At 39.9% G+C, this 12,108-nt stretch overlaps 1 protein-coding gene across 1 annotated transcript; it reads left to right on the top strand.

The window, feature by feature from the left end:
* The first annotated feature begins 745 nt into the window (after positions 1-745).
* LOC127302013 (putative ion channel POLLUX-like 2) lies at positions 746-9,571 on the top strand. Its single transcript, XM_051332361.2, has 24 exons — positions 746-1,009; positions 1,150-1,247; positions 1,407-1,519; positions 2,424-2,689; positions 2,861-2,932; positions 3,060-3,135; positions 3,268-3,366; positions 3,457-3,611; positions 3,698-3,802; positions 3,932-4,018; positions 4,669-4,753; positions 4,839-4,986; positions 6,027-6,103; positions 6,190-6,270; positions 6,707-6,898; positions 6,974-7,087; positions 7,232-7,324; positions 7,450-7,576; positions 8,046-8,122; positions 8,420-8,467; positions 8,550-8,619; positions 8,693-8,766; positions 8,856-8,966; positions 9,178-9,571. Exons 1-24 carry the CDS (start codon positions 927-929, stop codon positions 9,295-9,297), a joined length of 2,571 nt encoding a protein of 856 aa, XP_051188321.1. The 5' UTR covers positions 746-926; the 3' UTR covers positions 9,298-9,571.
* Positions 9,572-12,108: the final 2,537 nt, after the last annotated feature.

Here is a 12,108-nt window from a genome sequence, read left to right as displayed (position 1 = left end):
ACACTCGTGATAACATAGCCAACGTTTTGTTTATATCAAGGAAGGTGGCTAGGCGTTGAGAATACTTCTAGCTTTTCTGAGTTCATATAGACAAATCTTATAATATATATCTAGATTTTTTTCAAACTTGTTGCTCTTTTGGGTAAATATGGGCAAGTTTTATATATTTAATATGAACAAGTCTTCTGACATAATTATATCGACGTAATTCAATCCTGGAGCATGAAAATTATGTTAAAAACTCAGAATTAGCTAATTCGTCTCAAATTGGCATTTATAGAAGTTCATCAGCATTCAGGGGCATTTCAGATATTTCATCCTTCTTACCAAAGAATGACCATCCACAAAGACTTCTACCAAACATCAAATCTCTCGCTTCTCACAAATGCTTCCTACAATCGCTTTTTCAATTTCAACAATTTAAAAGTCATTTAAACAAACAGGGCCTAAATGAGCCTATATCTAAATTTTTAGTACCTTCTACTCTTGTTTTTACAGATTTAAAAATATGGAATCTGGTAGAGATGCTCTAACCGCAACAACTATAGTACTGATGGAGTAGTATAATTTTCTGCTTCTCACCACCAAAATTATCGTTTGAGGAAAAGTTCACCGAGACACGTACAAATGAGATATTTTTGAGATGGTATACAAACAAAATGTAGCTTTGCCCTGATGGAAAAGTTTCTCGGGCACGCCCTTATCCTCGGATTATTTGTGTCCCTGCTCTCCTCTCGCCAACCCCATTTCATTCGGAGGAAGCCATTCTCTTCAGAAAAGTAATGCTACATATATTTTCTTGGAACTTCGAAGCCATCCCGTATCCCCGCGCAGCCCAGTAAAGTCAACAACTCCAGTCCACTCCCGCATATGCTCCCCTATCGCGGCTTCGTTTCCTCCGCCGCCGCGGATTAATTGCCGCCGAGATGAGGTCGCAGCTCGACGCAGCCGCCGCCGCCTCGTCGCCGGTGTCCGCTCTCCGCTCCCGGCCGCCCCGGGCACTCCTCAGGTACACCCGATACTGTTGATGGAGTCGTACATTATACTACACATGCATGTGGCGGCCGGTGACCGGCAGCGATGCCTTTGATTTGATCTTCCGCTGTTCTTATCCACACGCTAATTCCTGAGAGGAGACGTGTGTTATAGGTTCCGTGCGTTCCCAGGCCGATTTCACATCTGTCGCGCCGGCGGGATCGGGGTGCGCTGTCCGGCTAGCCATCTCCCCAGCGGCAGCAGCAACCGAGGTTCGTTGTACAAAATGTAGCAATCTCTTCCTCCGGTACTTAGTTGTCAAGAACTGTAGATAGAGGGGAGTTGTAACTGTAAAAGCTTGTGACCCATGACGAATTGGGTGATGTATCATTCATACTGCGTGGTCTCTGTTCATGCTTTACCTTTACCAGGAGTGGCAAGAGTGTTCGATTCGGCAAAGAGGCCAGGCGGCAAGGGAATCATGCCTAATGTGGAAATGCCGGCTGCGTCAGAGACAGAAAATCACCTATGCTTTCCTGCTAAGGTGATAATTTTTTTCACTGGTTGATTATTCAGTCTTCTGATAATCTATAGCCTCTAGGACAATCTGAGTGCATAAATTGTTTCCGAGAGCATTAGTTGATTTTTGCCGAGTTAAGTGTTAGCCCAGTGCACAAGGCCTATCTCACTAATAAATACCAGTTTGAGTTGTTCCTTCGGGGGTGACCACAACCAGATTGGTCCATGATTATGATGGAATATGGATCAATGAATCGCAAAGTCTGCAAGAAGTTGGGAGGCGGCGTGATGGCCTGATGGTCAGGCGGCGCCGGCAGCCTGACTGGAAGGGTGAGCAACTCCCAGTTGGTGGAGCTCTGGCACGTGGTCCTTCAGTGCAGTGTACCAGGGACACATCACTAATTGCAGGGACAATGAGTCCTTCGTAGTAGCTCAGCACGGATGAGCAAGTTGTGTACCGGTGGCGTGGAGCAGATGGATTAGATCGGAAATTGTAATGAGACGAGCACGGGTTGCGCATGTGGTGGGAGAGAACCTAGAGCTCTGATACCATGGTAGGAAATATGCAACTTGTATTTCCTGGAGGACAAGGCCAGTATATGATAGTACCACAAAAAATATAACCCATTCGTGCCTTTGGAAGTATGGTTTGACGACCTATGCATTCCCTTGTGAGGAGACATATAGAAGGTATTTTGGCCTAGATATCTAGCTCAAAGTAGTCCTGTACTTGTTTGACAAGTAGTGGTTCTAGAGAAGTCGAGGAACCTGCAATTACCCAGGAATAGGAAAACTAGCCATAACCCTATGTAAGCAGCATTCTCCATCATAGTCAACACATACTTCCCCTTAGACACATTACTTTGCAACAGGTACTCTTCAATGTACGTTCTGTTTACTAAATGTCCAATGTCTATTCAACTTGGCAGGGAAACTCCAACGTGGTGACTATAGTAAGCATCACGTTATGCCTTCTCATCAGAGTTGTTATAGGCCAGATACAGTTGATGATGAAATTGTTCCCTGTGATGTCGCACAATATTACAAGTTTGCCATTTGCTTGCATGTCTGATCCTATCAGAACACCTGCGCCTCTTAAGTTAGACGTGACTCTTCCACCACTGCCTGATGTCAGATGGAGTATTTCACGCTTGTACTATCTATTCAATACACAGCTTGACCGAAACATTGCCTTGTAAGTGAAATATACCTAGCTTTTACTATCTAGACATGTATATTTGGTATTGTGCAATGCATCTTTTTCCATACTGTTGCAGTTGCTGGGTTCCAAAAGTTCATCATATAATAACTGAAGTTCCTTTTTCATGGTCAATTAACTTGCTACTTTGTTTGACTGTCTTCATAGGTCTATTATCACTTTGCTCGTCACGTGCTTTTCTATCGTGTTTATTGGAGGACTGCTGTTTCATAAGTTCAGGTCTGTAACTTCTTATTTAAAAGTGCATGCATTGTTTTGATTTTTTTCTTTTCTGTTTCTCAAAAAGGATATCATACATATTCACTGGTCAGTACTAACAAAATTAAAATACTGGTTTCTTTTTCAGGAAGAAGGAACAGCCTCTGGAGGAGTGCTTATGGGAAGCTTGGGCATGTCTATGTTCATCATCTACTCATCTAAGAGTAAGTGCCAATTGCTTTCTGACTTAAGAAGAATATGCTTAGTTATGTGACCTTGCTGTTGATTGAACCATTCTATGGATATTTTTATTGTAAAGAGCTCTATTTAATACACTCTTTTGCTTTTTTTCACAGCAAAAGACGCGTATTGAGCGTGTTATTGGGTTCTTTCTTGCTATCTGGGGTATATTGTTCTATTCTCGTTTGTTAAGCGCAATGACGGAACAATTTAGAGTGAGTTTTATTTCAGTATAGTATGAAACTGAGGTGAATTTTCGTCATATCGATGTAAAAGCCTTTAAACTGTCACCTGGTTCTGCACAGACCCAAATGTATAAGGTAAGGGAAGGGGCACAATTACAAGTCCTTGAGGATGATCATATCATCATCTGCGGAGTCAATAGTCATCTGACATCCATATTGAATCAGTTGAATAAGTTCCATGAATCAGCAATCCGCGTAGGTACTGCTACAGCAAGGTAACTGAAGGATAGCCTTAGCATTTAGGCAATATCTATCTACTTGATCTAATACAGCACATTACCCTTCTTTGAATAATGTAAAGGAAGCAGAGAATTCTCCTTCTCTCGGAACTTCCCAGAAAGCATATCGAGAAGCTTGCAGAGAGCATATCTAAAGATTTAAACCATGTTGATTTATTCACCAAGAGGTAAAAGGGATTATACACTTCTTGTGATGCTTTCTGAACACATGCAACTTGTTTCAATCTATTTACCCTTAGAAGAGAGGTTTCACTTGATATGTGAAAACTCAGTTTTTACTTCACTTAAAATTGCAGTTGTAGCCTTAGCTTGACAAAATCATTTGAAAGAGCAGCAGCAAACAAAGCAAAGTCTATAATCATCTTACCATCAAAGAATGAACGGTATGTATACTATCATATAGACATGTGATTCCCTCTATGTTTGCTGTATTGGAAATGATTTTGGAGAACGCAAGTTTGTGTTATTTTGTATACTCCATTGATATCTGTGTGGGCCATCAAAATCCTGTGAAGTGGATTGCTATATGTGGTATCCATTGTTCTAGTATTGGATGGGACATTTGAAACTTTTCAATTAGAAGTTTTAAGATGAATAGCTTGAGAAAAACAGCAGCTATATTAGAAAATGTAGCAAGATAAACTCTTCAAAAGATTTTTTTTGTTTATTTTCCTTATTGGATATAGATGCCATATGCTGAATTTTATGTATTATTTGTTAGCAGCAGCAGTTAATTTGAAAGGAAATGTGCTGTCTGCATGATTTAGTAGGGTCCATGGCTAGGAGGCCGGACTGAGAAGAGGGAGAATTTATAATTTCTGATTAATCTTTGCCTAATTCTCAAATTACAATATGGATGTCCTTTTATAGAATTGTCTAGTAACTAACCAGCGAAATTAGCGGTCCAATATAGCACGATAAGACCACTGCTATAGGGCCCATGCACCATAACAGAACTTCTGCTGTTGACCTGTTGCTTGATTACTTGGTTTTGCTTTATTTATCTAAAACACATCTTGTTGAATATGGTCAGATATGAAGTTGATACAGATGCATTTATTTCTCTATTGGCTCTCCAATCTGTTCCACAAATTGCATCAGTTCCTACCATTGTTGAGGTATGTACGGGCTCCACCATTTATATTAAAAGTTGTATACATCAACATTAGGCATTTATGTATTGACCTTGCTGTATAATTGTAGGCTTCTAACTCAACCACCATCGAACTTCTGAAATCAATCACAGGCTTAAATGTGCAACCGGTGGAGATGGTTGCTTCTAAGCTATTTGTGCAGTGCTCTAGGCAAAAGGGCCTTCTTAAAATCTACCGACACTTGCTTAATTCTCGCAGTACTGCTCTTATCTTTATGATTTTCCTGGTAAAATAATGTTGGGAAGGGTGCAGATGGCTGTTGTTATTCTATTTAAGGATTAGCAGCTGACAGGACACAGCACCAAATCCCAGGAAATCAACAAATAATTGCATCTGACATGCAATTATTGATTAGCCACTGCTGGATTTGCCGATAAAGTTTACTTGATATATTTTGCTGCCCTTCTGTTTCGTGCCTAACCTCGAAACCACTCATACATGGGAGCCGAAATTTTGTTTCTCAACTAAATAGTGGTCAATAGATGCTGTGTAATGCTCTAATACTGCACTTTCTGGCTAGATATTTTTCCATATTTTTATGGCCAATTTTAGTCATGACCACATGCCAGACATGCCTTTTTTCCTCATCTATATTTCTCAAAGTACTTGTCGTTTACTATGGCAAAGTACGCAATTAGGCATTTGTGATTTCAGTGCTACACCGCCAGTGGAATAACTTATAACCTAGCATTTATTAGAAAAATTTGTTGCGCTATCGCAGGCCCTTTGAATAGTATTCCAGCCCCCATTTTTCCTGGGGCCCGCTACACGAGCATCCGGCCGCCAAGTCTGTTTGGCTGCTATACCTGCATTCCCAAATACGGAGCAACACAGGCCTTTTTTTCACGAATATGCAGAAGATAATTAGTATATCATTACAACAAGATTAGGAAAGAGTTTTTGCAGACTCCATGGTTCCCAACAAAACTGTGCAGCTTGTTACAACGCAACACGATTACTCTCTGGGTTTGATCATGTTCAACCCATTGCACCATGTGCGGACTTTGTTCCTACCCTATCCAGACGCCTTGCAGTACCCTATTGCAATACTTCAACACTCTCCAAGCCCATCTCATAACCTACCCATACACATATTTGACTCAAACTCATTATTGGCTCGCCCGTATGCATGCTTTTGCCTTGCATTAATTTGGCTATCCGTATCTGCCTTATCTTTAGTCTAGATGATATGACCTTTATCCTTTGGCTTCTTGACTTGGGTTGTTTTATCCTGCAGAAAATATCTTCAGCCTTTTCAGCATTCCTGAAGTAGGAGGCATAAAGTTTAAGGATGTGAGACGTAAAATCCAAGACGTAATGTTGTTTCAAATAAGTGAATGCCTAAAATCAGCAGTCTGCACCACTTCTCTGTTATGATTCCCCTTTATGCTCATGATCAGGCGGTTGTTTGTGGTATTTTTCGGTACGGAAGGATTCACTTCCACCCAAGTGAAGACACAATGTTGAAAGAAACAGATAAAGTATGTAATTTCTGGTTGTTATTTTCCATATCTGCGGACCAAATCTTTGTCTCTAGTTATAGGATTCCATGAGAAAAATTGGTTCCTAAAAGTAATTACTAGAAACTTTTCAGTTCTTAAATTATTATTCTGTTTAATATAGTGTAATAATTTGTGTTGCCCCCATGGTATATATTACATATTCTGTTAGCTACTTAACATTGACATAAGCCTATGCAAACTTATGAACATGTTGCTAGTATCCTTGGTCCTTTTTCGTGACCCAAACTTTACGGGGAAACAGAAAGAAAGCAGTATGAGCTGTATTGTTAATGGAAAATAAGAAGAAGATGGATGGATGTATATTTTGCTTTTATATCATCAGTCATGCCAGGACGTTTGGTATATAACTTTTTAGTTGATTACATGATGCACTCTTCATTTCGTTGCTTCACAGTTGCTTCTTATCGCTCCTGTTTGTGGGAGGAGAAAACCACAGTATACATTTTTAAATGTACCTGAAGAAACAAAAAATTCAAGTCATTACTCAGACTCAAATGAGGCTCAAAGATCTACGAGTGTGGTTACCGAGCTGAAGGAAACACGGCTAAAGAACATTGTAGAGCGCCCGTCAAAATCACTATCTAAGGTAAAATTTGATGTAATGCTGGGAATTCTTCCCTTCTCAATTTATTGGGTTGATCAAATGCTTCATTTTATGCAGAGCAACGAATGTACACTTGGACCAAGGGAATGCATACTTATTGTTGGTTGGAGGCCGAAAATTATTGACATGATTCGAGAATATGATAATTACCTTGGACCTGGTAGTGTATTGGTATGTATAGACACATGTGTCACAAGAAATAAATATACTGCTCTCACATTATAATTGTTGCAATAAAATGGCAGGTCTATGATGCTAGTGCTCTCATGCAATCATAGGGTGGAACTTGTATAACAAATTCACTTTAACGTGCAGGAAGTCTTGTCAGAAACCCCTATTACAGAGCGGACGAGTGTTGTCAACCCCCTAATGCAGAGCCAACTTAAAAATATTAAAGTTACTCATAAGGTCTCTCTCTGTCTCTCTTTTGTGCAGTACCTTTGAACTTTGAAGATCATGGAAAAGATTCTTCTAGACATAAAAATATTGTACTCTTGTTATTTGGTAATTTTTATGTGATGATGTCCATACAGGTGGGATGTCCAATGAACTATGATATTTTGAAGGAAGCAATTATTAACATCAGAAAATCCGCCAAATGTGACAAAAATGTTCCTATTTCAATTGTCGTGATATCTGACAGAGACTGGCTAATTGGAGGTATGAGTAGCATGCCAACAACAGAAATATGCCATTTTGGAGAGACAATAATGCTTGCCAGGCGCACATGCACTTTGCACCTGGGATGAACCAGTGGTTTCAAAAAATCCATTTACAAATGTTCAAAATCTCCACATAAAATTACGCATGTACAGTTGTAGTCTTTCATATACTTGTATTCATGAAAAAAGAACTTTCTTTGTACATTGGAAAGAAAAACAAATTCCAGTACTTTGTCTAGTAAAATTTTAAGCACTAAACTTGATTTCTCCACAGGGTATAAACTGATATTTTTTGAACAACATTTGCGTATATAAAGGACTCCCAACATTTGCATGTGTAATTGCTTTCAAAAACACTTGATGCTCTTTTTTTTTTGCATCAGAAGCATGTGCTCCCTGGTCGATCTTTGGATTACCATACCATTTCCTTATATAGGGAGAAGTTTCATCCATGTATGTTTTTGCAGATACTGTACAGGCCGATAAACAATTAGCATATACCCTTCTCCTTGCTGAAAATATTTGCCGGAAAAATGACATTAAGGTCAGTTCTTGTCATTACAAATAATGTTCAGAATGTTCAAGTGAACTTCCATGTTTCCATATTGATAAATCTGATCCGTCTTGAAAAACCTGGCCCGGAATCAACAAATCCTTGCTATTTATGTTACTAGTGGGCCAACAAAATAGACAGTTCTCCAAGGCTATTTAGTTTCGTGCTTGAATTTAACTTGGTGTGGTCCAATTAGTCATTTCATGCAATGTTTTTTCTTATAAGTACTCCAATACTAACAGAACACTAATTTGCTTGATTTTACAAATTTGTACTTGAATGTGTTAGGTTCAGCATCTTGTATCAGAAATTGTAGACACAGGACTGGGAAAGCAAGTAAGAATCTACTATATCTCAACTCCCAAGTTCATAAATATTTAATTTTGGAAATAAGTTCTTATCTCTGCTTTTTATGCAGATATCTAGAATAAGACCCTCCCTTTCGTTTGTTGGCGCAGAGGAAGTTATGAGTCTTGTGACGGCACAAGGTTGGTTCACTACTTATCATTTGGCTCTTTATTTTCCCAGAAGGCTCTGTCTCATGATAAAAATGAAATGTAGTTGCGGAATGTAGCGAGCTGAATGAAGTATGGAAGGATATTCTGGATGCTGAAGGAGATGAGATTTATATTAAGGTAACATGACCATAATTTGTATTCCCAGTAAATTCTTTGCTGCTTGCGATCATTCAATCATCTGTCTGTGCTGCATGTGCTCATTATAGGAGATAGGACTGTACATGAAGGAAAGAGAAAAAATATCATTCTCGGAGCTGTCTGAAAGGGCAGTTTTGCGTCGTGAAGTTGCTATTGGCTACGTTAAGGACCAGAAGCAGGTCAATACTCTCTTTTTATTTGTTAGATAATGTGGAAATGATGTTCCCAAAGTAAATTAGATTTTTTTCAGAACAGGTTCTTTCTAACTTTACTATTAAAAAGCTACCTAACTTATTTATATCTGATTTCTGTAGACATGACGTTCTTTTCAGATTTCATGATTCGGTCTTGATCATCTATCTTAATTCATCTTTTGTTTAACCATGACAGCATATAAATCCTACAAACAAGTTGGAGCCACTTTCTCTTGAAATGACAGATTCGCTTATCGTGATATCAGAGTTTGAAGGTGAACAGCCGATTGTGAGGGACAGCGAAACTTCCACATAACATTTTTCGCTCGTGGTTCTGCTGATTTTTGACAGCTCTTAGCCTGTTAGTATGTCTTTTCAATTCAAAAGCGATAAGAAAGGTCATTTGATCAAATGTTCTTTGCCTCCATAGCTGTAGAAATATTCTGGCCACTTTCTGTTTATTGTAGCTGAACTCCGGATACCTTTTTTTATTTATGTGTAAACGTAGTTGAATTCAAATAGTCAACTTGTACACTGTAGATGACTTGAATAAAGAAGGAAAAATAAGTGATTGGGTATGAGCCGTGCTATTGTGTTTTTTCTATTGAGTAGCAGTGTTTATGTAACCTTTCTTTAGTTAGACTTAATCAACCAGGAAACAACTTTCCTATTGTCTGGATGAGGCAAAAAAAATCTTCTCTAGAATTAACCACAGACAGTTTATCTTGAGACGGGTCTTCTGCAGAGTAAGAGGTGAGAAAAATATCCATGGCTTCTTGATCTCTTTTTTTTTCCACATTTCTTACTACCTGGAGGATCTAGCTGACTTGCATCTGGCATTATGTTTTCAGGGCATAATGCGAGGATGCATGAATGAATGGCCAATGCTGATGGGAAGACTCATGAAACTGCAAGCTTGATGACTCCTAGAATGATAAGTACCCCTACCACTGATTGTTTCATAATTCAATGGCACGTCGTAGGTCAATCATGTTAACAAATGATGTGATGATGCAAACACTACCCTCTGCCATATACATGAATAGATATTGTAAGATCACATCAGGATCCCTCAACGCTTCGTGCTTGATATCATTTTATGTATAGCTGGAGCACAACTTGGAATAAAATGAACAAGTGAAGCGGGGGTATCCTTGATTCCCACGACACTTGGAGGTGGGGATGCATGGAGGTGATGGTGATGGTGTACATTTTGGTTGTAGCTAGGGCCTAAAAATTTCTGATGGCCTGTATATTTTTATGAGGTGGTATATATACTAACCCCGAATGTGATGGTAAACTTGTGGTGTCTGAATGACACCCATTTTTGTTGTGGTCGTAGGTTGACATCATAGTTGTGGTGGTAGGATGAACTTGTGATCCACTTTGGTAATGATCATGCATGCTCCTCTTAGTTAATTATCTGGTGTGAATTTGTGGTGCTTTCTTATGATTTCATTGATGCTTATGATCATATTTCTTACTTGTTCTTCTTGTGGCGTGTTAGTGGTATGTGGTGTTTAAAAGGAGGCATCTAGAAATCTACAATTTATGGAGGATCTAGCAAGAGCAAGTCAATATTTTCTCCAACAACAGCTACATAGGGCATGATATTTTCAAAGAGATACAAGAGGAGTACGTATGGCTCATCCCTATGCCTTCAGAAGGAGTGATGAGTACATCCCATCTCTTGATACAACCGCTGTACCTACAGCCCCACAAATACAAGGACCAATCACTTGAGCTCGTGCCAAACAACTTAACTATCAGGTACTTTCGTTTCTTGGAACTATTCCTCACATACATGAGAATATGATGCTGCCTAAATCAGATATGTTTGTTACTCTTTGGAATGATGGACCAAGCATGGATGAGGATGACAAGCATTGGAGCATGATCACGCCTGGAGGAGATGGCAGCAAGCATTTGAGGATTGAAGATGACGCCGCAAGTGGAGATTTCAGAACTTTGAAGCCACCATAAGAGGAGATGAAGACACGGACGAAATATAGAGTTTTCCACTTCATAATTTCGTCCATAGCATAATATGGTGCCGCGTCACCTTTAGTTTTGGGTCAGGCCCATGTCATTTTCGCAGGAATTAAGTCAGACACTTTTTAGAGTCCGTATTAAAGGGGGAAAGGCCTTCTAGGGTTTGGTTCGGCCACCATATGTATGGCTGGCTGAAACCCCACCTTTTCCTCCTTTAAATACCCCCATAGCCGTCACGTTTAGACTTGGATTTTGATTAGACTAAAAGTTAGCCATTGCTGCAACTCTCTCGTACTTCTTTAGAGGCCAACGCTCAGAACAAGACTGACTATTCGGAATTCCACCTTATTCAATAAAGCTTTCATCTTTTATCCGCAATATTCTGATTGCATCATTAGTTCTTACTTGTTCTCGATTTCAGGTAGAAATTAAGACCCTCGCTGGTCAGGCTGATCGTGCATCCGCAAGATTAGTAACTCCAGGAGATTGTCCTAGCGATTGCATTGGCGCACGAGCTTTGCACGTGTAGTCGGATCGTCAAGCACGAACTCCACCAACAAATCGATGCTATCATACTCTCATCGAAAGATCGGTCACCTTTGCCCTATCAAGTGGTATCAGATTTCAGGTTGCTCGGTGAGATTTTACTGTTTTCCTAGTGTAGATTGCATCTGCCATCATACCCATAAACCACGAAAAAGCCAAAAATACTGTTAGGGTTTTAGATCATCATCCCATAAACCCCCTGCCACGCCTTGCATTGTCTTTTCAGTTTTGCATAGTTGAATTTGTGTCTGCATCTTCGTGTCGAGTTGCTGGTCTTAGCGTCTAGTTCCTTTAGAGTTTCGAGTTCTGGTCATACTAGTTACGCCGCCGCCGCATACTCGCATCGCTCGCAGATCATCACCCACCATATACACCCACCAGATCGCCGCCCGCTCGCACCATCCGCAGATCACCACCATATACACCCACCATATACTTCCGCCACTACCATATACACCTGCCATATACTTCCGCCATCGCCATATACACCTGCCATATACTTCCGCCATCGCCATATACACCTTCCATATACCCCGGTTCCTACCACGACACGGATTTGTGCTGTTTCTCTGCCGCGACAGAGTCCGTG

The sequence above is a fragment of the Lolium perenne genome, chromosome 1, assembly GCF_019359855.2.
Source record: "Lolium perenne isolate Kyuss_39 chromosome 1, Kyuss_2.0, whole genome shotgun sequence".
NCBI lineage: Eukaryota > Viridiplantae > Streptophyta > Magnoliopsida > Poales > Poaceae > Lolium > Lolium perenne.
Note: the sequence above shows the minus strand (reverse complement) of the source record. Positions and strands in the feature narration are given on the sequence as shown.